Source organism: Rhinatrema bivittatum, chromosome 7 (genome assembly GCF_901001135.1).
Source record: "Rhinatrema bivittatum chromosome 7, aRhiBiv1.1, whole genome shotgun sequence".
Taxonomy (NCBI): Eukaryota; Metazoa; Chordata; class Amphibia; order Gymnophiona; family Rhinatrematidae; genus Rhinatrema; species Rhinatrema bivittatum.
The window spans coordinates 295,754,693-295,775,712 of record NC_042621.1 but is presented as its reverse complement, the minus strand read 5'-3'; the positions used below and the strand labels follow the sequence as shown (position 1 = coordinate 295,775,712).

Genomic DNA, 21,020 nt, shown 5'->3' with positions numbered 1-21,020 from the left:
CTGATAATTTTCGTTCCTGTAGTACCAAGGATCAGTCCAGACGCCCGCCCTATATGGTGCAGGAGACTCCGCTCGAATTCTTTTTCTGCAACACTTCTGATTTGAACATGGTAAGTGAAATTTTCCTCCTGTCTTTTTTGGAGAAATAATGTCTTCGGACCGTAGATTTGTTGTTCGCTTCGTTTGCGTTCTCTTAATGTTTGCCTTGTGTGCAGGCCATTACGGTTACCTTACTTACTACTTGAGCTAGACAGTTCATATGGTTATTTTTTGGCTAAGGGTGCGGAGGAGTTCTTCTTCTTCTTCTGCTTTGTTATCCATTATACTGAAGGACAGCAGGTGGCACACCAGTTTATCTGGGAGGTGCTTTCAGTTTTCTCTCTGACTCCATCTGCTGGAGGGGAGACACAACCCAGCAGTCTGGACTGATCCTTGGTACTACAGGAACGAAAATTATCAGGTAAGAAACATAATTTTCCTTTAACGCACAGAAATCCACTTAAATGATCCCACCAAATTTAGCTGCCGACAATTACACCTGCTAAAATGTGCACAGCAATTTTCTGGGACAATTTTACATGCATGCTTTTTTAATATCCCAAAGCAAGCACAAACCCTTCCCCAGTGCCACTCAGTCCGGGTAAACTTACTCCTGAACAGGACTTAAGCACTTAAGTTTCCCTGCAGATGGAACTCACTCCCATCTGACATTAAGCAAGCCCCAGACCCTGACCCAGTGGCAAACCTAAAGTATTTGGCCCCCGGGGTGGATACTTCCTTTGATACCCCCCACATTCACTTCTCCGTCCCTCCTCCCCACTGCCCAGTGACCTCAGGTTCCCCTCTCCCTCACACAAGCTCTCACTCTGTCTTGCACACACTTTACTCCCATCCCTGCACACAGGCTTCCTCCATTTCTCTCTCTCATACATACACATTGCTTCACACAGCTCCCTCTCTCACAAACATGCACTCTCACTCCCGTACACACTCACACACAGACACACTCACACACTCTCACTTCCTACCCCGCTCCCCATCAGAAGCACAGCAGCAGTTTCCTCCTTCAGCCCCGCAACAGACTGGTGCTGTTCTGCTTCCTGCATCTGCGGGAGGGGGGGGGGGTGGCAGCGTTGTTACTGTTCCTCCTGCTTCAGGCCACGACTGCATGATCTTTCCTTCTTCCTGCCAGCGCAGACCCACTACTTCCTCTTCTGGGCTGCGGGGCCGGGAAGAAGAAAAGGCTACGCAGTTGCTGGCTCCAGACCCGTGAGCTCTAGGCGGCCGCCCAGTGCTCTCACTGCTTGGGGCCTGGTGGCCTTCCTCTTCTTCTAGCGCAAGTGGGATGGGCTCCGCTCCCAGCCACCGACCTCCCGGCTGTCACCTGGGGCAGACCACACCTCCCTTAGTACACTGCTGCCCTGACCCCTTTCAGGAAGCTGCTGAAAACCTGATTGTTCTCAGCCTATGGCTTGCAGCCTCCTTCCCCTTCGTGATCCCCTGAAAGGACTACTTACACCCGATATTACCTCCTGTCCCATCCCAAAGTCCTTGGAAACCTCACCCTCCATCCTCTTCTGCACTTCCCTTTGCCAATCCACATACGTCTTACTCAGGCTCTCTCTACCATACCTGCTCTGCGAGCCCCGGGCCTTGCTATTTACCTGCCAAAGAAATATTGACACTTCCTAGTACCCCTCTCCAGTTCTTGAAACTGCCAGTGCTGTAATTACTCTCAGATATTGTTTCTTGGAGGTTTGCCTTTATTATTATTTTTTTTTTACTGTATTTCACAGTTTTATTGCTCCTGTTGTTGAATTGCTGCCTGCTAGTCTGTTGACCTATCCCTAGTGAAGATGGGTAACAAGAAATAAAAGGCTTGAATTGCAATGGGGAGATTTGGATTGGACATGAAGGTTTTAGTTGTAAGAGCAGTCAAGCACTGGAACAAGTTACCAGTGCAGGTGGTGAGATCTCCCATTCTTGGAGGATCAGCTTTTTTCTAGAACAGTTCAGGAACTGCCAATGCGCCCTTTCGTTCTCCGAGTCTATAATTCAGTTTGCTTATTCTTGAGGTGGACAGTTAGCATTGATTGGTTTAAGTGGGGGCCTGCACTGTGAAACTTATGAACAGTTGATCCATAAGAAATACAAAAGCGCTAGACTAGAAGTCGGCAGTGTGCCATTCTGTCCACCTCCCCTGTCCCTGGCTGGTGCAGAGGCCAGCACTGCAAGCGTTTTTCTAGAGGTCGCACGTCGGCTGTTCCCATACTTGAGCTTGATGTTTCAAATCTGCTTTCCTAAATTCCATTAAGATTAAGAGAGAATTTTTGTTTTCCTGTGTGTCTGGGTTCAGAAAATGTGTTCTCCACATGTTTTGTCTGGCCACACTGTGGCAGTGCAGATCATTTCTTAATTAGAGGATAACTCTTGAAAGCTAGTTACATTATGCATAATGTACATTCCAGTAAAAAGGTATCGCCTACAACTTGTTTGCTGACCTTTATTCTGTACAGTAAAAAAGAAAAGTACCTGAGATGAAATTAATTTTCTAATTTTATGCAAAATATTTTGTGGTGTTCCTACAGTTATATTGGAATAGATTTTGTGTATTTCTCCCTGTTGGTGTGATTTTTTTTTTTTCCAGAATTAAGTCTATGTAACTCTTTATTTTGTGGAATGGGTTGGTTTTTTTGGTCCTGCATTTTTCCCAATGCTATGCTCCTGAAAAACAGTTGACAGATATCATGATCTCTAAGATGGTAAATATTTGATTTCTCTTCTAATAGGAGTCAGAGGACATTAAATCAAGTGAGCTCGATGCAAAGCTCCGAATTACCAAGGGAGAACTGGAGAGACAAATGCAAGAAAAAACGGACCATTTGGAGGTGACCTTACTTTTCCTGCAAATCTGTAAAGCTTTTACTGACATGGTTACTTCTGGCATGTTCACTTAAGTTTTATGCTTCATGGGGGTCGTATTGTAACTGCCCACAATAAGGAATATGCTTACTTTTCCTTTGCAAATTATCCCACCAAATTTGTGCGGGTGGCTTTTCTGAGAATAATTACCTTTTTGACAATACAAAAGTATGTTTGTAAGTGCTATTCCCTGTTCGTACCCGGATCAGTCCAGACTTCTGGGTTTATTCATCCCTGCCAGCAGATGGAGACAGAGAAAAGCCTCGCTGACACTGCTTGATAAGCCCTGGTGCCACCTGCAGTAGTTCAGTATTTCTCTGTCTCCAGCAGATGGCTGGTGCATAAACCTGCAGTTCTTCTCTTACCCTTATTTTTTTCGGGTGAGCTTTCCTCCCAGGGGGCTGGTTCCTTTTGGGAACCATTCTCTGTTCAGTTGAGGTGGACCAGTTCAGGTCCAAATTGTTCCGTGGGGTGTAAATCTGGTGGTCCAGGTCCCTCCCCTCACGAGGCCGGCCGTGCAGCTTTCAGCTCTTTTTTCTTCTTCTTCAGGGGTTTCTCTCCTTCATCAGTGGCTGATTTGAGCTGGACAGATCCTTTCAGCTAGGAGAGAAACTTAACTGCCTTTTTTTTTTTGTTAAAATTAAAAAAAAAAAAAAAGAGGAAAAAGCAGGCTGAGCGGTAAAGCTCGGGGGCGACTCCCTCCTCCCTCCCCCCCCTCCCATTGTTCGTGCCTGTTCTTTTTTTGTTTTTTCTTTGATTTTTGTGGTTTTCTCAGCATGGTTTGCAGCTCGGCTTGCATGTGTGGGGCAGTCCCGGCGCATCTCGGTCGGGCTGGCCTTTGTTCTGGGTGCATTTCAGGGGGGGGGAAGGGCCCTCCCTCCTCCTGGGAGTCTCTAAATGTCAGCACATGCATAAGCGTGCGGTTGCCGCGGTCGGGGCGATTTTAAATATACCTGCTGACTCCGGGTCTTCAAGCTCCCTTGGAGCAGGAGCGGCGGCCATTTTGGCGCTGGATTCGTGCAAGCCACAGTTTTTGGAGGGGTAGGGAGATCTTCCACCACGGCTCTCTCTGGTCCATCCCAGCCCCCTCGAGGGGCAGGGGCTCTCCGGAGGCACTAGTCAGCAGGTCCCTTTGCCTCAGGGGCCTGGTGGAGACCAGGTCCCGATTTTACCTCCGGGTTCGCGCTCCTTCTCTCCTGACTTTATTCTCCTGCTTCACCAGGCCTATCTGGCGCAGCAGGAAGGTTTAGGGGGCCCACAGTTGCCCTTGGCACCTCGGAGTCCATGCCTGCAGCCTCTGGGGGCCGAGTCAGGGTCCACGTGGCTGTGTGATTCGGGGGTCCCGCTTTTGCCCAGTCCAGGGGGGGCAATGGGGGGGGCTTAGAGATCCCGGTCCCTCCGGCAGGGGCAGCGACAGTGTCGTCAGCATAGGATCTGGCATACCTGGACTTGGATCAGGAGAAAGACATGGGGATATCTTCGGTGGCAGAGGGTGATGACCCCAAGATTCTCCATTTTTCTGGAGGGAGGAGTTGGAACCTCTACTTCCTCAAGTTCTTGAAGAGCTTGGTTTGAAAGCTCCTCAGGAATTTCCGGAGATGGATGGGGCGGACCCTTTCCTGGATAGCCTTAGGGCTCCTCCTTCCACCTTTCCTTATCATAGGTCGGTGCGGCAGTTGGTAGAATGTGAGTGGGATTCCTCAGACTCAGGCTTGAGGGTGGGTAGAGCGATGTCAAAATTCTAGCCCTTGCCAGAACAAACCTTGGAGCTTTTTGCGCTTTCACTGGCGGATGCGGCAGGTTCCGCGGTCACTAAGAAAACTACTATTCCGATGGCGGGGGCTGCATCACTCAAGGATGTTCAGGATCGGAAGTTGGAGCTTCATCTCAAGAGAATATTTGAGGGGCACAGCCTTAGGGCTGCGGGCCGCCATTTGCTCCAGCTTTATGCAAAGAGCATGTTTGTGCTGGGTTCAGAGTTTTCAGGATGGGCAAACGCTGCCAGGTTCCGACACGTCTAATGCAGATCACGTCTTAAGTTATGAGTTCTGCGGTGGCGGCCTGACGTTTGCTGTGGCTCCGTCACTGGTCGGCGGATATGTCTTCTAAGGCCCAGTTAAGGGTCATTTTGTTGTTTGGAGAGCAGCTGATAAAGCAGTTGAGTGAAACGAAGGTACACAAGTTGTCAGAGGACAAGCCTAAGAATCGTCAGGCTTTTCAGTCCTGGTCGCGTTTTCGGAACGGCAGATGATCTCGTCCTTCTAGAGGTCCAGAGGGGTCGCAGTCACAGAAACCCTTTCAACCTCGGGACTCGAATTGGGGTCAGTCCTTTCAAGGCAGCCAAAGCCTTTCAGGGCCCCCGTGGCTGGAGGACCTGCTGGGGTTAAGTCCTCCCAATGAAGCGAGTCCAGTTCACTCCGCCGTTCCCTATATAGGAGGCCATCTGGCAGAGTTTTACGGGGAGTGGACCAAGGTTACACAGGATCAGTGGGTCCTCTCAGTGATAAGAGATGGTTACGCGTTAGAGGTTGCACGTCCCATTCACGACCTATTCCTAGTCTCCCCTTGTGGGTTCTTGGTGAAGTGTCTCATGGTTTGGGAGACTTTTGAGCAGGTTGCGCGAGTTGGGGGTGGTGATCCCAGTGCCTCTACACAAGCGAGGCAGGGGTTGTTACTCCATCTACTTAGTGGTGCCGAAAAAGGAGGGTACGTTTCGACCCATCCTGGACCTCAAGTCGGTCAACGCATCCTTCAACATACCACGCTTCCGAATGGAGTCTTTATGTTCAGTGATTGCGGCGGTGCACTCTTGGGAGTTTTTGGCTCCTTGGATCTGACAGAGGCGTATCTACATATTCCCATTCGTCCGGAGCATCAACGTTTTCTGAGATTCGCAGTGCTGGATCAGCATTTCCAATTTCAGGCTCTCCCCTTTGGACTGGCCACGGCTCCTCGCACGTTCACCAAGGTAGTGGTGGTGGTGGCAGCTCTTCGGCGCAAGGGGGTGTTGGTGCACCCTTATCTCGACGATTGGCTAATTCGGGCGAAATCATTGGACAGATGCCAATCTTCAGTTCAGAAAGTTATTTGTCTGCTAGAGTCTCTTGGCTGGGTGGTCAATTGGGCGAAGAGTCATTTGGAGTCGTCTCATACACTAGACTATCTCGGGGCTCATTTCGACATGAGGCAAGACAAAGTGTTTCTCACAGAGGAGAGAATGATCAAGCTACAGTCACAAGTTCGCCTCTTATTGGCATTGAAGGTGCCCCGAGCCTGGGATTTTTTGTAGGTTCTGGGATCGGTGGCTTCATTGCTGGAATTGCTGCCTTGGGCCTTCGCACATATGCGCCCACTTCAGAGGGCCTGTTGGAGAGGTGGAATCCTCTGTCGCAGGCTTTTCATTTACTGGTCTTGCTGGATGCGTCGGCACAGAGCAGCCTCTTGTGGTGGCTACAGTCATCCAAACTGCAACGTGGTGTCATTCTAGAGGTTCCGGATTGGGTGGTTCTCACTACCGATACCAATCTCTCTGGTTGGGGGGCAGTCTGCGAGCAGCAGTCGGCCCAGGGCACTTGGTTGGTGGTAGAAGCCTTGTGGCCTATCAATTGGTTGAAGAACAGAGCGGTGCGGTTGGCACTTCAAGCCTTCCTCTCCCTTGTTCAGGGTCGTTCGGTCAGGGTTCTGTCGGACAATGCCACGACAGTAGTTTACATCAATCATCAGGGTGGCACCAAGAGCCAAGGGGTGGCCATGGAAGCTCAGGAGTTGTTTCGCTGGGCGGAACTGTACTTGGTTCAGTTAGCTGCGTCTCATATCGCGGACGTCGACAACGTCCAGGCCGATTTTCTCAGTCGTCAGAGCTTAGATCCAGGCGAGTGGGAATTGGCGGAATCCGCAATGCGACTCATCCGGAAGAGCTGGGGTTGTCCTCATGTCGATTTGATGGCGACTTTGCTCAATGCGAAAGCTCCTCGGTTTTTCAGCCGCAGGAGGGAGTGTACGGGACTGAGGGGGTCGACGCTCTAGTGGTGCTTTGGCCTCGAGGGATCTTGCTTTATGTTTTCCGTCCATGGCCTCTAGTGGGCAAGATGTTGTGCCGCATACAGAAACACCCCGGGAAGGTGATCCTAGTAGCTCCGGAGTGGGCGCGTCGACCGTGGTTCGCAGATCTCGTCAATCTAGCGGTGATCTGCTGCGCCTCAGCCATCTTCTGGATCTTCTCAGTCAGGGACCCATATTTTCTGACCAGGCAGATCGCTTTTGTACATAAGAATATGCCATACTGGGTCAGACCAAGGGTCCATCAAGCCCAGCATCCTGTTTCCAACAGTGGCCAATCCAGGCCATAAGAACCTGGCAAGTACCCAAAAACTAAGTCTATTCCATGTTACCTTTGCTGGTAATAGCAGTGGCTATTTTCTAAGTCAACTTAATTAATAGCAGGTAATGGACTTCTCAAGAACTTATCCAATCCTTTTTAAACACAGCTACACCAACTGCACTAACCACATCCTCTGGCAACAAATTGCAGAGTTTAATTGTGCGTTGAGTGAAAAAGAACTTTCTCCGATTAGTTTTAAATGTGCCACATGCTAACTTCAAAGAGTGCCCCCCTAGTCTTTCTATTATCTGAAAGAGTAAATAACCGATTCACATCCACCCGTTCTAAACCTTTCATGATTTTAAACACCTCTATCTTAATCCCCCTCAGCCGTCTCTTCTCCAAGCTGAAAAGTCCAAACCTCTTTAGTCTTTCCTCTTAGGGGAGCTGTTCCATTCCCCTTATCATTTTGGTCACCCTTCTCTGTACCTTCTCTTGCTTAGCGGTTTGGCTTTTGAGAGGCGTCATTTGAGGTGGAGAGGATATCCAGAGCCGGTGATCGCTATGCTTTTGCAGGCTAGGAGGAGACCGAGGGATAATAGACAGTTTGTGTCTCAATTTCTCACGTCTTGTCTTTCCTGCAAGAGGGTTTAGCTAAAGGCCTTGCTTTTAATTCCCTTAGGGTGCAGGTAGCGGCTCTAGCCTGCTTGCAAGGGAAGATTGAGGGTTATTCCTTATCTTCTCATCCGGACGTACAGAGGTTTCTTTGGGGAGTTAAGAATTTGCATCCTCCGGTGCGGAAGGTCTGTCCCCCCCCCCCCCCAACCTTAATCTAGTTCTGCGAGTATTGTGTGACGCTCCATTTGAGCCAATAAAGAGAGTGACCATTAAGGATTTGACTCTCAAGGTTATGTTCTTGGGGGCCATCTGTTCCGCCAGGAGGATTTCTGAATTGCAAGCCTTGTCGTGTAGGAACCCGTGTTTTCAAATATCTGATTCTGGAGTCACGTTGCTTACGGTTCCTTCCTTTGTCCCAAGGTGGTCTCTGCCTTTCATATTAATCAGACTGTCAAACTCCCAGCATTTACAGAGTTGGATGATTCTATGCAGCGTGCTCGGGAGCTTCAGCTGTTGGATATCTGTAAGGCCTTGCTTCACTATCTCAAGATTACTAATGATTTCAGGAGGTCGGATCATCTCTTTGTGCTATGGAGCAGATCAAAGAAGGGTACCCATGCCTCCAAAGCAACTGTTGCCAGGTGTCTTAAGAAGGCTATTGGGTCGGCGTATATTCTCAAGGGCCATCAAGTCCCTGAGCGTTTGTGGACCCACTCGACTCTGGCTCTAGTGGCTTCTCGGGCAGAGGCTCAATTGGTGTCTCCACAAGAGATTTGCAGGGCGGTGACTTGGAAATCGCTGCATACTTTTGCAAGGCATTACCAATTGGATTTGGGAATTTCTGATTCCCGGTCTTTTGTTGAAGGTGTCTTGCGAGTGGGACTCTCCAGGTCCCACCCTCTCTAGGAAGCTTTGGTACATCCCAGGAGTCTGGACTGATCCGGGTACGTACAGGGAAAAGAAAATTGGTTCTTACCTGCTAATTTTCATTCCAGTATTACCAACAGATCAGTCCAGAACCCACCCGGGTTCGAGGGGGAGAATTTCCCTCAGATATGATTTGATATTTTTATCAAGAATGCCGGTATATAAACATTCTAAATAAATAAATAGATATAATCATTTCAGCATACTTCTTTTCTTAGTTTGTTCATAAGTTACACATTTTTTACAAGTTTTTTTGTAAGTTTTTATTCAGGTTCTTGCATATAATATTTTCAGCTTGGGTACAGATTAATATTGAACTACTGCAGGTGGCACCAGGGCTTATCAAGCAGTGTCTGCGAGGCTTTTCTCTGTCTCCATCTTCTGGCAGGGATGAATAAACCCAGGAGTCTGGACTGATCGTTGGTACTAAGGAACGAAAATTAGCAGGTAAGAACCAATTTTCTTATCCTGCCCTGGGGAGCACATCTGCTCTCTGTGGGTGTGTGCATACGTGCATAAATTTACCCGCATATCAGGTGATCAGTTTTGTAAAAGTCCATTTCCAAAGGTAAACCACAGTTTTACCCACAGAAATGCTTTGAAAGTTACCCTTTCTGAGGGTAATTTTATAACTGTGTAGTCTGGCAAAGTCTATACATGCCTTCTCAGTGCAGAATTTGCTCCTGTATTTTCAAAGCAAACTTCTGCACGTACGTTCACTTTGAAACTTTGTGGGTGATCAGCTGATTCACACAAAGTTAAACCTATTCTTTGGAGGGTGTAACTTGTATGGATTAAATTTATCTGCATACTTTATAAAATCAAAAGTTATGAGTGTAAGTTCCAGCTCTCTCCCAACTCCATCTTCCAGAACACCTGAGTTACACATTTACTTTTACACACCCTGAGCTCCGGGCAAATTTCTCTCAGCCATTTTCTGGCTTTAAATACAGTTTTATATGCATAAATGGCTTTGAAAACTCAGCCCTAGATATATATATGTCCGCTTGGAAATTGAACGTTTAAATCCTATCACATTTTAAGGTCGCTGGAAAACGCTTGATTATCTGTTCCACAAGTCAAAGTGGACTCTTAATGGAGGCAGAGCCTTTTCTGTATCTGGAGGTTGCCACTGGAATTGTCTCCCAAAAGAGTTCAGATTCTGCAGCACCCCCATTGTGTTCAGCATGCATGAACAGCGTGTTAGATCAGGGGACAGAGCTACATGTGTTGAACGTGGCTTTCAGCAAGGCCTTTGACATTGTTCCACATATAGGAGAATTATTAGCAAAGTGAACATGCTAGGAGTGGACTTTAAAGTGACTGACTTGCCTAGAAACTGGTTGAGTGTAAAACAACAAAGGGAATGATAAACAAAGTTCGCTGTGAGGAAAGGGGTACTAGGGATTGGTCTGGTTCCCTTCAATGTTTTCATTAGCGATAATTCAGAAGGATTGTCGGGAAAGGTTTGCCTTTTAGTAGATGAGACTTATCGGCAAAAGGGAAGACACCTTGGAAGATGTGAAATACATAAGGAGGGATTTAGTGAACCTTGAGGAATGGTCTAGAATTTAGCAACTAAGGTTTAATACTGAAAAAATGCAGGATTATGCATTTGGGTTGCAAACATCCAAGGGATTGCTACAGTATATGGAGATAAGTTATGAGCAAAAAGAAGAGCAGGTTCCTGGGGTGATCATATCTGATGATTTCAGGATAGCCAAAGGTGGATTAGGTGATGTTTAAAGCCAGAATGAAGCTTGTGTACAGGGAGAGGCAAAGCCAGCAGGAAAAAGGAAGTGATATTGCTTCTGTATAAGTCCCTAGTGAGACCTCATTTGGATTACTGTGTAGAATTCTGGAAATTGCACCTTCAAAAGGATACAACCCAAATAGTCTGTCCAGAGGGTGGCTATTAAAATAGTCAGCAGTCTTCATTATAACGTACACAGGGACAATCTTAAAGATCTAAAGATCCTGTAGGAAACTGCACTATAGAATCTGTACGGATAGAAATTCCATGTGCGTTGGACAGTAGTATAGCAGTGGTCACATACTACCATCTGCCTGGCCAGAATGAACAGACACTTAAATGCTAACAGAAATTAGGGAAGCTAACAAATTTGGCAGTACAGTAATTAAGGGAGATTACAATTACCCAATATTGACAGGGTAAATGACACATCAGGACATGCTAAGGAAGTAAAGCTTCTAGATGAAATAAATGACTGCTTCATGGAGCAGATGATCCAAGAAATGTCAAGAAGGGGAATGATTTTAGTCTAATTCTTAGCAGAACGCAGAATTTGGTGTGGCAGGTAACGATAGTGGGGGCTGCTCAGCAACAATAATCAACATGATCAAATTTGTTTTAATGACTGGAGGGAGGACATTAAGTAAATCTACTACTCTAGCATTTAATTTTCAAAAGGGAGACTTTGATAAAATGAGGAAAATAGTTAGAAAAATACTAAAAGGTGCAGCTACAAAGGTTAAGAGTTTACATCAGGCGAGGACATGTATTCCATACGTTAAAAGAGGCAGAAGGCCTGGTTTGGCCTCTATTGGAAACAGGATGCTGGGCTTCATGGACCCTTGGTCTGACCCAGCATGGCAATTTCTTATGTTCTTATGTTCCCTGGAAGAAAGGAGAGACATTTAAATACCTTCTAGGAATAAATGCAAGGATGCAGGCCTCTTTCAATGGAAAGGAGGCTCTGGAATGGGAATGAAAGGGTAGACCCCAGTGCAATTTAAGAAAATATATATTTTTTACAGAAAAAATGGTGGACGTATATATATAGTATGGCTTTCCTTTAAGGTGGTGGAGATAAGTGCAGTATCAGAATTCAAGAAATCTTGGGATAAGCATAGGGGACCTCTGAGGGAGCGGAAAGGACGCTAAAGCTGGGCAGGAGATCTGGATGGGCAGTATGGTCTGGGTTTGTATTCAAGCCCTACCTTTTCTCCAACTGATGGGCATCTTCCTCTTGATGTCATGAGGGCTGAGGGTCTGGAAGCATGCCCTCAGGAACTGGGCAGGACTGGAGCTGGGTTTATCTTCTGCCTAGTCAGCCCCCTCCCCTGCATGTTGAGACCTTGGATTCTTGGGGCCAGTAGGGCTTAACTGGTTAAGCTAAATAAGGCAGGACAGGTTGGAACTTAAGGTCAGACACAGGCTGGATGTTGTGAGCAGAGACAGACTGGGAGCAGAGGTCTGGGTACTGGTACAGGGAAGAAGCTGAGGACTGGATACTGGACAAGGAGGCAAGGAGCTGAGGACTGGACAGTGGGACAGGAGGATGGCAGGAAACTGAACAAGGGCTGGACTGGATAGAGACACAGGCTTAGATACTGAGCAGGGCCTGGCACGACAAGGCCAGACAAGAACAGGACTAAACAAGGCAGATTGGGCAGGACTTAGACAAGGATAACAGAGGCCACTGAGGCCCGAAGGCAGCAACACAGAGGCCTGTAGGCTGCAAAGCATAAGGCCCGGAGGCCACTAAACAAGGAGAGGCTTGAGTAAGCCACAGAGCAAGGCCTAAGGAGGCATGGCAAGGTAAGGCCTAGATAAGCTGCAAGGCAAGGAGCAAGATACAGGAAGGTCCAGAGGTCACAAGGCATAGAGCAAAATAAGAGTGGCCTAGTCAAAGAGCCAAGGGTGACTCCATGAAAGGGCATCTAGGTTCTGGCAAGGCAGGGTTAAATGGGGTTGGAGCTTGGGTGTGGTGCGAGCAGCAAGGCGGAGCTTGGCAAGGCTGGAGATGAAGCTCGCTGAGGACTCCTGGTGGAGAGGAGGCTGAGTCAGGTGGCCAGTGAGGAAGTGGCTCAGGTAGATCTGAACAGAGCTCACTGGAGGTCTCTGCTGGTGGGGAAGGGTCACAGTAGACTGGATCAGGGCATGGTGAGGCTGCACAGCAGGTGAAACCATGACAGTCTGTTTGCTTTCAGTTGGTAAGAGTGATTTTCTGGTGCCTATATTCTCTGAAGAGGAGTAGTTCGCAGTAGTTGCGTAAGCGGATCATATGACCTTGCTCCCCACCATGCAGTTACCTGTTCCAGAACTTTCTGGGAAGGTTCTAATGACTTCCCATGTTGCCACAGCCCCACTGCTTCCCTCACGTTGTTCTCGTCACCCAAAGACATTCGATATGTTGGTTTTACTGGATCTCCTTGTTTTGTATTTTCCATTTCTTTAAAAAAAAAATAAAAAAAATCCCCAGACTAACAAAACCCCCCAAAGCCTAATTTTCCTTAACAAGGTTTTTCAGCACCCATGTAAGTTTTCCAGTGCCTCTTTCTCAATCCTGGAACAAGATTTGTTTTGTTTTTCATTCCTCATAGTAGGCATTTAGCAGTCTGTTCTGGCTGTATTTTCCAGTTCTGTGCTCGTCTTTCTTAAAGACGTCTTTGTTTGATGTTGCTGTGTTCCTCACCGTGTCAGAGGAGCAGACCAGTGATTTCAAGTTCTGCCCCGAGTGCAATCAGATAGCCGTCACTAACATGCAAGTAGGGGAGGGTGGGTTTACGGGGTAAATATTACCTTGTGTGCAAAACTTATTGCTCACTGTGTATCACTTTGGATTTATATCTCTGAGTTAGTGTATTTAATATTGTTGCAATAAAATTATAATAAAAAATCCATCACTAGCCATGACATTTCTTATAAACATTTTGTACAAGGTCAAGCCCCTTGGGCTGCAGTATCTGTGCTGGGGGGGGGTCACCTCAGATTGTTTGGGCCCGGAAGTTAAGGCTCCTTGCCCACCTTGCCAAGAAAGAAAGGTCCAGCCCACAAAGTTGGTATCAAAGCCTGAATGCACAAAGCAAGGAGCCATACCGAGTGCTGATGCCAAGGTTGAGCCAAAGGGGCTCATTGATGGGGGAGGATAGGCCTAGGTGTTAAGGCAAGACTTTAAAGAAAGCAAAGTTGCTTACCAGTGTATTCTCTAAAAACAGCAGTTCACCAGTCACTAAATCCTCTTGGGCTTGTTTCCCCCCCGACGAAGCTCCGTTATCAGAACTGAGAGAGAACCAGTGGGGCTGCGGCAGCATGGGATCTCTCACACATGCCTGGCAAAGCCGCTCGGGCACTGAGCACAGTCACACGACCCACTTGCATGACTTGTGAGCGCCTGTCTTCAGAGAATACCTGCGCTAGATTAGCAACCTTGCTTTTTATGTACCAGCGGTATGAAACATTATCAATGAAAAGAGACTTCAGGTTCCCCCCATTTACAGCGTGCATTGCTAAATAATACAGCCCAGTGTAGAAGAGCCCAGGTCTATAAAAATCACAGTGTGACCATTGTGAACCAAGCAGAGGAGAAAAAACGGGGATTTGCTATAAAAATGTTTTAGTTGAACTAGATTAAGCAGAAAAGTCTGATGCAGACTGCGCACAAGAATTGTACCAAGGTTAATAGGAAAATGGCACAGAGTGATCTTTTCGCAGTGCGATTGGAACTGATCACTCGCCAGCATTTGAACTCCCACCCGAACTTGTTGCCCCCTCCCCAAAACGGCCCGTTTCATTGCTAAAAACAATTCTTTGGGCCCGGAGTCCCCCTGCTCCTGCTTCCCCTTTTATTTTACGTGCAGATCTCGCTGTCTCCAGCTTCCCGCTCCGTCCCTTTATTTGTAGGAGCTGTCTCCCGGATTACAGAAACCCACAGCGATCCTGGCCCAGCGCGTCCATCGTAGTAGCCTAGGAATATTCAGCTAAATGAGCCAGATACTTCAACCCCTCCCTGGAACGCCCCTAAAAATGCCTCTTTTTTTATCCAACTACCTATTCAGCTATAATTTAGCTGGATAAGTGGCTGAATATGCCTGTTGTGTCATTTAGAAGAATAACTTTTGAGTTATCCGTCTAAATGGCTTTTGAATATTGACCTCTAGGCTGACAACTATTAATGCATGAATTTGAAATGAAGTCCTTAATACAGGTTTTCAGTTAAAGAAGCTATGTAAAAGATACTGAAACATGTTTATGCATGAAGACACAAGAAAACCCCCAACTTCATTGGCATCTTTTGGTTTTCGGGCATTGAGTAGTTCACATTTTTCTCCCTTCCTCTTTAAAAAGGTGCACCAAGCGAAAATAAAAGAACTCGATGACCTGAAGAGAACGTTTACGGAGGGCATGGATGAGCTGCGCACACTCCGAACAAAGGTAATGATCCTTTCCACACGCCAGCTCTGCTCTCGGAAAGAAGAAATGATTATACTCCCAGGGGCCGATGCAGTAAGCCACGTGTAAAAACGTGCATCCAAACTGGGCGCTCGTTTTTTTTAAATGCGCACACAGCCACATCTCCTGGGTGCCCAATGCAATATGTAAATAAGCTGACGTGCAAACCAGGATGCGCTGGGGATCAATTGTGCGTCCATGGCATTGGGCACCCAGGAGACGTGGCTGTGCACACAGCCATGGGTTAGGACAACAGACGCTGGTAAATCGAGCATCTGTTTTCCTAACCTGACAGCTGTCAAGACTTTATTTTTTTCCTGATGCTGCTTTCTGTGGTTCCTCCTACTTTGTATCACGACTATTTTAAGTAGGAGGAACCACAGAAAAGCAGTATTTTTTTTGCTTTTGTTGAGGATTGGGGCGCGTAACGCCAGATCTGGGGCTGGCGTCAATGTTTGTGTGTTGAAACGTGCACATTCGGCACATTGTGATTTTTTTTGCATCGGGGATAATAGCTAATAGCCTCATCTACAGGACATTTACATGTGATGAGCGCTATTAGCTACGCGCTGGTTTGGATGTGCGTTTTGGATGCGCTAATCCCATTACAGCATCGGGAGTTATCCCAGTGCGTCCAAAACGCGCACTAGGCTGAGCGCACTGTCAGCCCCCCCGGTATCGAGATTAGAGGTTCATATTCATGGACAAATTATCCAGCTAAAGTTATTACTTTCACTTTCTACCTTTTGGAAGCTTAAAAATAAATGCTGGGATAGCAGTACTTGTTGAGCACTCGCCCTGCCCTAACGTACACGGTTCCTTGTGTGCTTACTCCACAGTAACTGTATGCATTATTACTGCTTCTCTGTACTCTTTCTGTAATGCTCATTTCAGTAATTGTTAGAAAGCGCAATAAACAGATAATTAAAAAGAAAACGTAATCTTTTACATTTGTTAGTGCAAAATATCATTGAGGAAGAACTTGTCACCTTTCCACCCATCTTTTAAAATCCGTCAGAAATGTCGGATGTTTTACGTCTTTCATAACCTTTGCAGAGTCTAATTTTTTAAACTAAACTTTTAATGTTTAGTTTATTTAGTTTATTTGCATACATGAAATGTATATAGAATATGTTTATGGGGCAGGTGTTTCATCGCTTCCTACTTCCCCCTAACATTTTTGACCTGAGCACAGGGGGTGACTTTGAAGGGTGGGGGGATGCATAAAATGATTTTCGGTGGTGCTAGCGGATGCAAACATGGGGCTGAAGTGAAAGCAGGCCTGGGGCAGCAGGATCTCTAGTGGTGGGGAATTGCGGGTAAAGCTGGAGATAATGCCTAGTCTTGGTCTTGCAGTGGGTAAATATAATGAATAGACCAGGTGAATCTTGGGGCCAGTATGGATTTTTATGTTTTGTACTTTATATTTGCAGAAATAGCGGTCACTCAAAAAAAATCTATCAGGTGATATCTTTATGTTGACTTGCATTTCCGTGCTGTCAAGTGGCCTAACCGGGCAATCACAGCACTTTATCTTGAAATGAAGAGTAAATCTCCGCGATGTGTAATATGTTTAGATGGATTCTCGTTTTCCCTATAATTGGAGAGTAGGAATTCTGTTGCCTAGTTGAGTTCTGCATAGGAATAACTGTACATCACGATTCTGTTTTCAAATCCAAATGACTCCAGAAGTCTGCATAAATCAGATTACAGGGAGCCTGCAGGAGCCGTGTGGGGGTGGCCGCCTGAAGTAGGCCCTGCAGTGGAATCCAAAGCTCAGAAGACCGGAGCCCCTGGTTTCCTGTGATAGTGCAGCAAGGGACACAAAATCTGGCCCCAGCTGTTGAATTACCTAGGAGACCAGGAATGGGCAGCCAAACCCGAGTGCAGGAGACCAGCCTCCTCCCCCCCTGAGTTTTTTGCTTCCTTCCCTCATCTGCAAAGCGTCCAGCAGTAGAAAGATGAGGGCGCAGGTTCTTCCTCAGATTGTACCCTCCATCTTTGCTGCCACAGCCTAGGGTTACAGTCTGAGGGATGCAGCACTACCCGTGTCCCTTGTGTTTCAAACCATGAGTCTGGCGCTGGGTGGCAGAGACCCAAAGAGCTGCCACTCTCCTCCTCCTATTGCTGGCTCATTTCTATAGCCGTTGGCGAGGGATAACGGGGGATGTTGTGAGAGAGGGTAGAGGAACTGAATGATGGAGGGGAGTGGTAAGAGGTGGGCGGGAGTGAGAGAGAGGGAAGATAAGAGAGGGTTTCATCCCTCTTTCTACTCTTCCCCCCATCCCAGATCCTCTGTCTGCTCCCTAGATCCTTCCTTTCTCTTCTTTTCCTCCATCCATGATGATCTCTCATGTCCCCGTTCTGATCCTCCACCTTCATCCTCAGTCTTCAATTCTTCTTCCTTCCCCATATTGGTTACTAAGATTCTCCCCCACCCCCCCACCCAACCTAATTAACCCCCCCCCAAAAAAAAAGAACCCAAAGTAAATTATCCGGACATAGGTTTGAAAACCACTTTATTTTTAGAAAGTAAAATGCAATGTACCTTGTAATTAATATAAATATGCCACAGAATTAACATAGTTTTCTAATTCCTGCCACAGAATTTACCCCGGGTGGGGGGGGAAGGCTGCCTCGTGATGTCAGACCCTGAAAGAATCATCCTAAATTTGAATTTCTTGTGCTGTGTAGTAATCAGTGAATTGAGCAGGTAGGACCTGCAAGTCATTGAACGATCTCCCCTTCGGAGGCAGAATAGTAAGATTTAGGCTCTGTGACACTTCTCCAGAGGGCCGCTTTAACACGCCTTCCCTTGGCTGACTTATAGTCTGAACGTTAGACAATTATAATGGGAAACTCAGCAGTGCATGAAATCTGTGCACAATTGCAGCTGCTTACCTGACTGAGCCAAAATGTTCTCTTCTGTTAAGGTGAAGTGTCTGGAAGCTGAACGGTTGCGAACAGAAGATGAATTATCAAAATATAAGGAAATAATTAACAGACAAAAGGTCGAGATTCAGAATTTGTTGGACAGGGTAAAAACTGTGGAGCAATTACAAGAGCAGCATCAAAGGTATTATTTTTACATGTCTAATCCCGTCCTTAATTGTATATTAGTGCTGGCTTCAGACGAAGCCGAGGATCTTTTATAAAAGCGCTCCAAGCTCCTGCTCGTCTCCCCTAGCGCGATGTGTTTTCAGAGCAGGTTTCCTGCTACTTAACTCCACAAGTATCAGAAAGCATTATTTTAATGAAGTCTGACAGTTCTAAGGTTAATTAGCAGCTCTAATCAGTAGGTAATATGGATTTAATGGCATTAGCACATATTACTTTAAATATCATAGCCTACAGTAATTCAATTGCAGGGCCATTTATGTAAAAGAAGCATGTCCGATTACTGGCTCTATATCACACTAATACAATTACCTTTAAACATGTTATGCAACTGTTGAGTTTGATCTTTATGCTTGTTCAAAGGCTAAGACCGGGAAGCTTTTCAGCTGCATATATCCCTCTTGGATACAATAATTCAGTTAGAACTTTTATAAAGTAATAGTAACTGCACTTATCAATCTGGTTAGCAATATGTCATTGATGGCTTCATGCTGCTCAACTTGTTTTCTTCCTAAATGAGCTTTTATGATCTTTCAGTGGAACAGTTTATAGAGACTAATGACTTTAGGAAGAGAAGGGGTTTGCTTCTATTCTAAGTTGACGAGCTACTGAGAGGCATTGGGCCTGACTTGCTTTCCAGATGATTAATTATTTGTTGACAGTAGATGAGGAGGGAGGCTTTCCATTCTTTTGCACTGAGAGCCACATATATGATTCTCCCCGCTGGCGAAAAGTCATATGCGCTAAGTGCAAAGAACTCCTAGCCCTTAGAGAACAAGTCCGATCTCTGGAGGCTAGAGTGACAGACCTGGAGTAGCTAAGGGAGAAAGAGAGGTATATAGAGGAGACCTTCTGGGACATAGTAGAGAAGTCCCATCTCCAATCTACTTTGCAGGAGAAAGATCACCTGGAAGGAGAGATCAGCTTGATGAGGCAGGAAACAATCCTGTAGCTAGGACCTGCCCTCAAGATGATTTAGTATACTCTTGCACAGAGGATAGGTCTCCAGAGGGGGACATGCCCAGGAGGGAAGGGTTAGGATGGCCATTATAGTTGGTGATTCAGTTATTAGGAAGGTTGATAGCTGGGTGGCTGGTGGATGTGAGGATCGCTTGGTAACTTGCCTGCTGCAAAGATAGTGAAGTTCATGCCTCACATAGATAGGATTTTAGATAGTGTTGGGGAGGAGCCGGCTCTCTTGGTACATGTGGGTACCAATGACATAGGAAAGTGCAGGAGAGAGGTTCTGGAAGCCAAATTTATGGTTTTAGGTAGAAAGCTGAAATCCAGTAGTAATTTCAGAAATGCTTCCGATTCCACGTGCAGGACCCCAGAAGCAGGCAGAGCTCCAGAGTCTAAATGCATGGATGAGACGATGCAAGGGAGAGGGTTTTAGATTTGTTAGGATCTGGGCTTCATTTTGGGGAAAGGGGGGGCCTTTTCTGAAAGGATGGACTCCACCTTGCTGGCATTAACCTTTAAAAAGGAGATAGTGCAGCTTTTAAACTGTATGATGGGGGAAAGCTGATAGCTCAGAAGCGCATGATTCAAAATGATGTTTCTTTGAAAGATGCTAAGATAACAGGGAAAATAGGCTATCCCAGTAGAGAGGTTACAGTAAATGCCAAAGGGGACCAGGTGCCTTTAAGTGAAGTGCAGAAAGATTCCAAATTACCCCTGTGAACTAATGAGCAGGTTGTTAATACAAACAAGAAACACACCTTGAAACGTCTATATACAAATACTAGAAATCTAAAAAATAAGATGGGAGAGTTAGCATGTATAGCAATGGATGAAAAGGCTGATATAATTGGCATCTCAGAGACCTGGTGGAAGGAGGATAACCAATGGGACACCGTGAAACCAGGGTACAAATTATATCGAAATGATAGGATGGATCAAATTGATGGAGGGATGGCACTATATGTTTGAGAGTATTGAGTCAAACAGGATAAAAGGTCTGCAGGAAACAAAATACAATGTTGACTCTTTATGGATAGAAATTTGAGGTGAAAAAGGGAAAAAAATAGTAAAGGAGGTTTCTCCCAGGACAAGCAGGAAGGTAGTCCTCACATGTGGGTGACATCACTGGACGGAGCCCTATCAAGATCAAGTTGACTCCATCGACGTCCACCCAATCGTCACCAGCAGAAGTATCGAAAAAATTAGTTACCAAACCTCGCCGGGAGCACCAGGGCATTCTGAGTGACCCAGGTTTAGTAAAGTTTGACTGCATTCATTTCCGAAGCATTTTGGATGTAAAGGAGTGTACTGTGTACAAATCATGGTTTATGCCTATAAAATATGATTTATGTGCACAACCCATGATTTAGGGAAAAAACATGGATATTATTTCCTAGCAGTAATGTAATTTTTTCACCCATCTTGAATAACAGTTTTTGGTTTTGCAGGGCTGAGCAAGAAATTGGAAACTTGCAGGAAGAAGTGGGTAGCCTAAACTCCCTGATTACTGATCTCCAGAAAGACATTGAAGGGAGTCGGAAAAGGGAATCTGAGCTGCTGGGATTTACAGAAAAGCTGAGCAGCAAAAACGCGCAGGTTCAGTCTGAAACGAACACCTTACAGGTGCAGCTTGATAAACTCAGCTGTAGCGAGCGAGAGTTACAGAGTCAGCTGGAAGATCTGAAGCATGCAAATACAGACCTGGTGAGTGCAGTTCTACATAAAGACGGTGGGTTTTATGGCCCTGGATGCTCCCTGTAATGAAATGATAGGAAGTCTCGGAAATGTGAGAGACACAGAGTGGTGAAGCACTGCCAAGCCTCTGTCAAATAAAAACCCTGTGAGACCACAAGGCCAGCTTGTTCCTAGTCTTAACCATATGCATCGTCTTTATTGTTTTAGGGGCGGATTTTAAAACGAGCGCGAATAGCCTACTTTTGTTTGCGCTCCAGGCGC

The 21,020-nt window shown here is 46.2% G+C and overlaps 1 protein-coding gene across 2 annotated transcripts in view; it reads left to right on the top strand.

The window, feature by feature from the left end:
- CCDC186 (coiled-coil domain containing 186) overlaps positions 1–21,020 on the top strand; it is a 174,847-nt gene that overhangs the window by 110,651 nt on the left and 43,176 nt on the right. For both annotated transcript variants that reach the window (XM_029610454.1, XM_029610455.1), the window contains exons 9-12: positions 2,790–2,888; positions 14,880–14,966; positions 17,918–18,060; positions 20,513–20,768. In XM_029610454.1, coding sequence (XP_029466314.1) covers positions 2,790–2,888; positions 14,880–14,966; positions 17,918–18,060; positions 20,513–20,768 — 585 coding nt within the window. The remainder of the gene's footprint in view (positions 1–2,789; positions 2,889–14,879; positions 14,967–17,917; positions 18,061–20,512; positions 20,769–21,020) is intronic.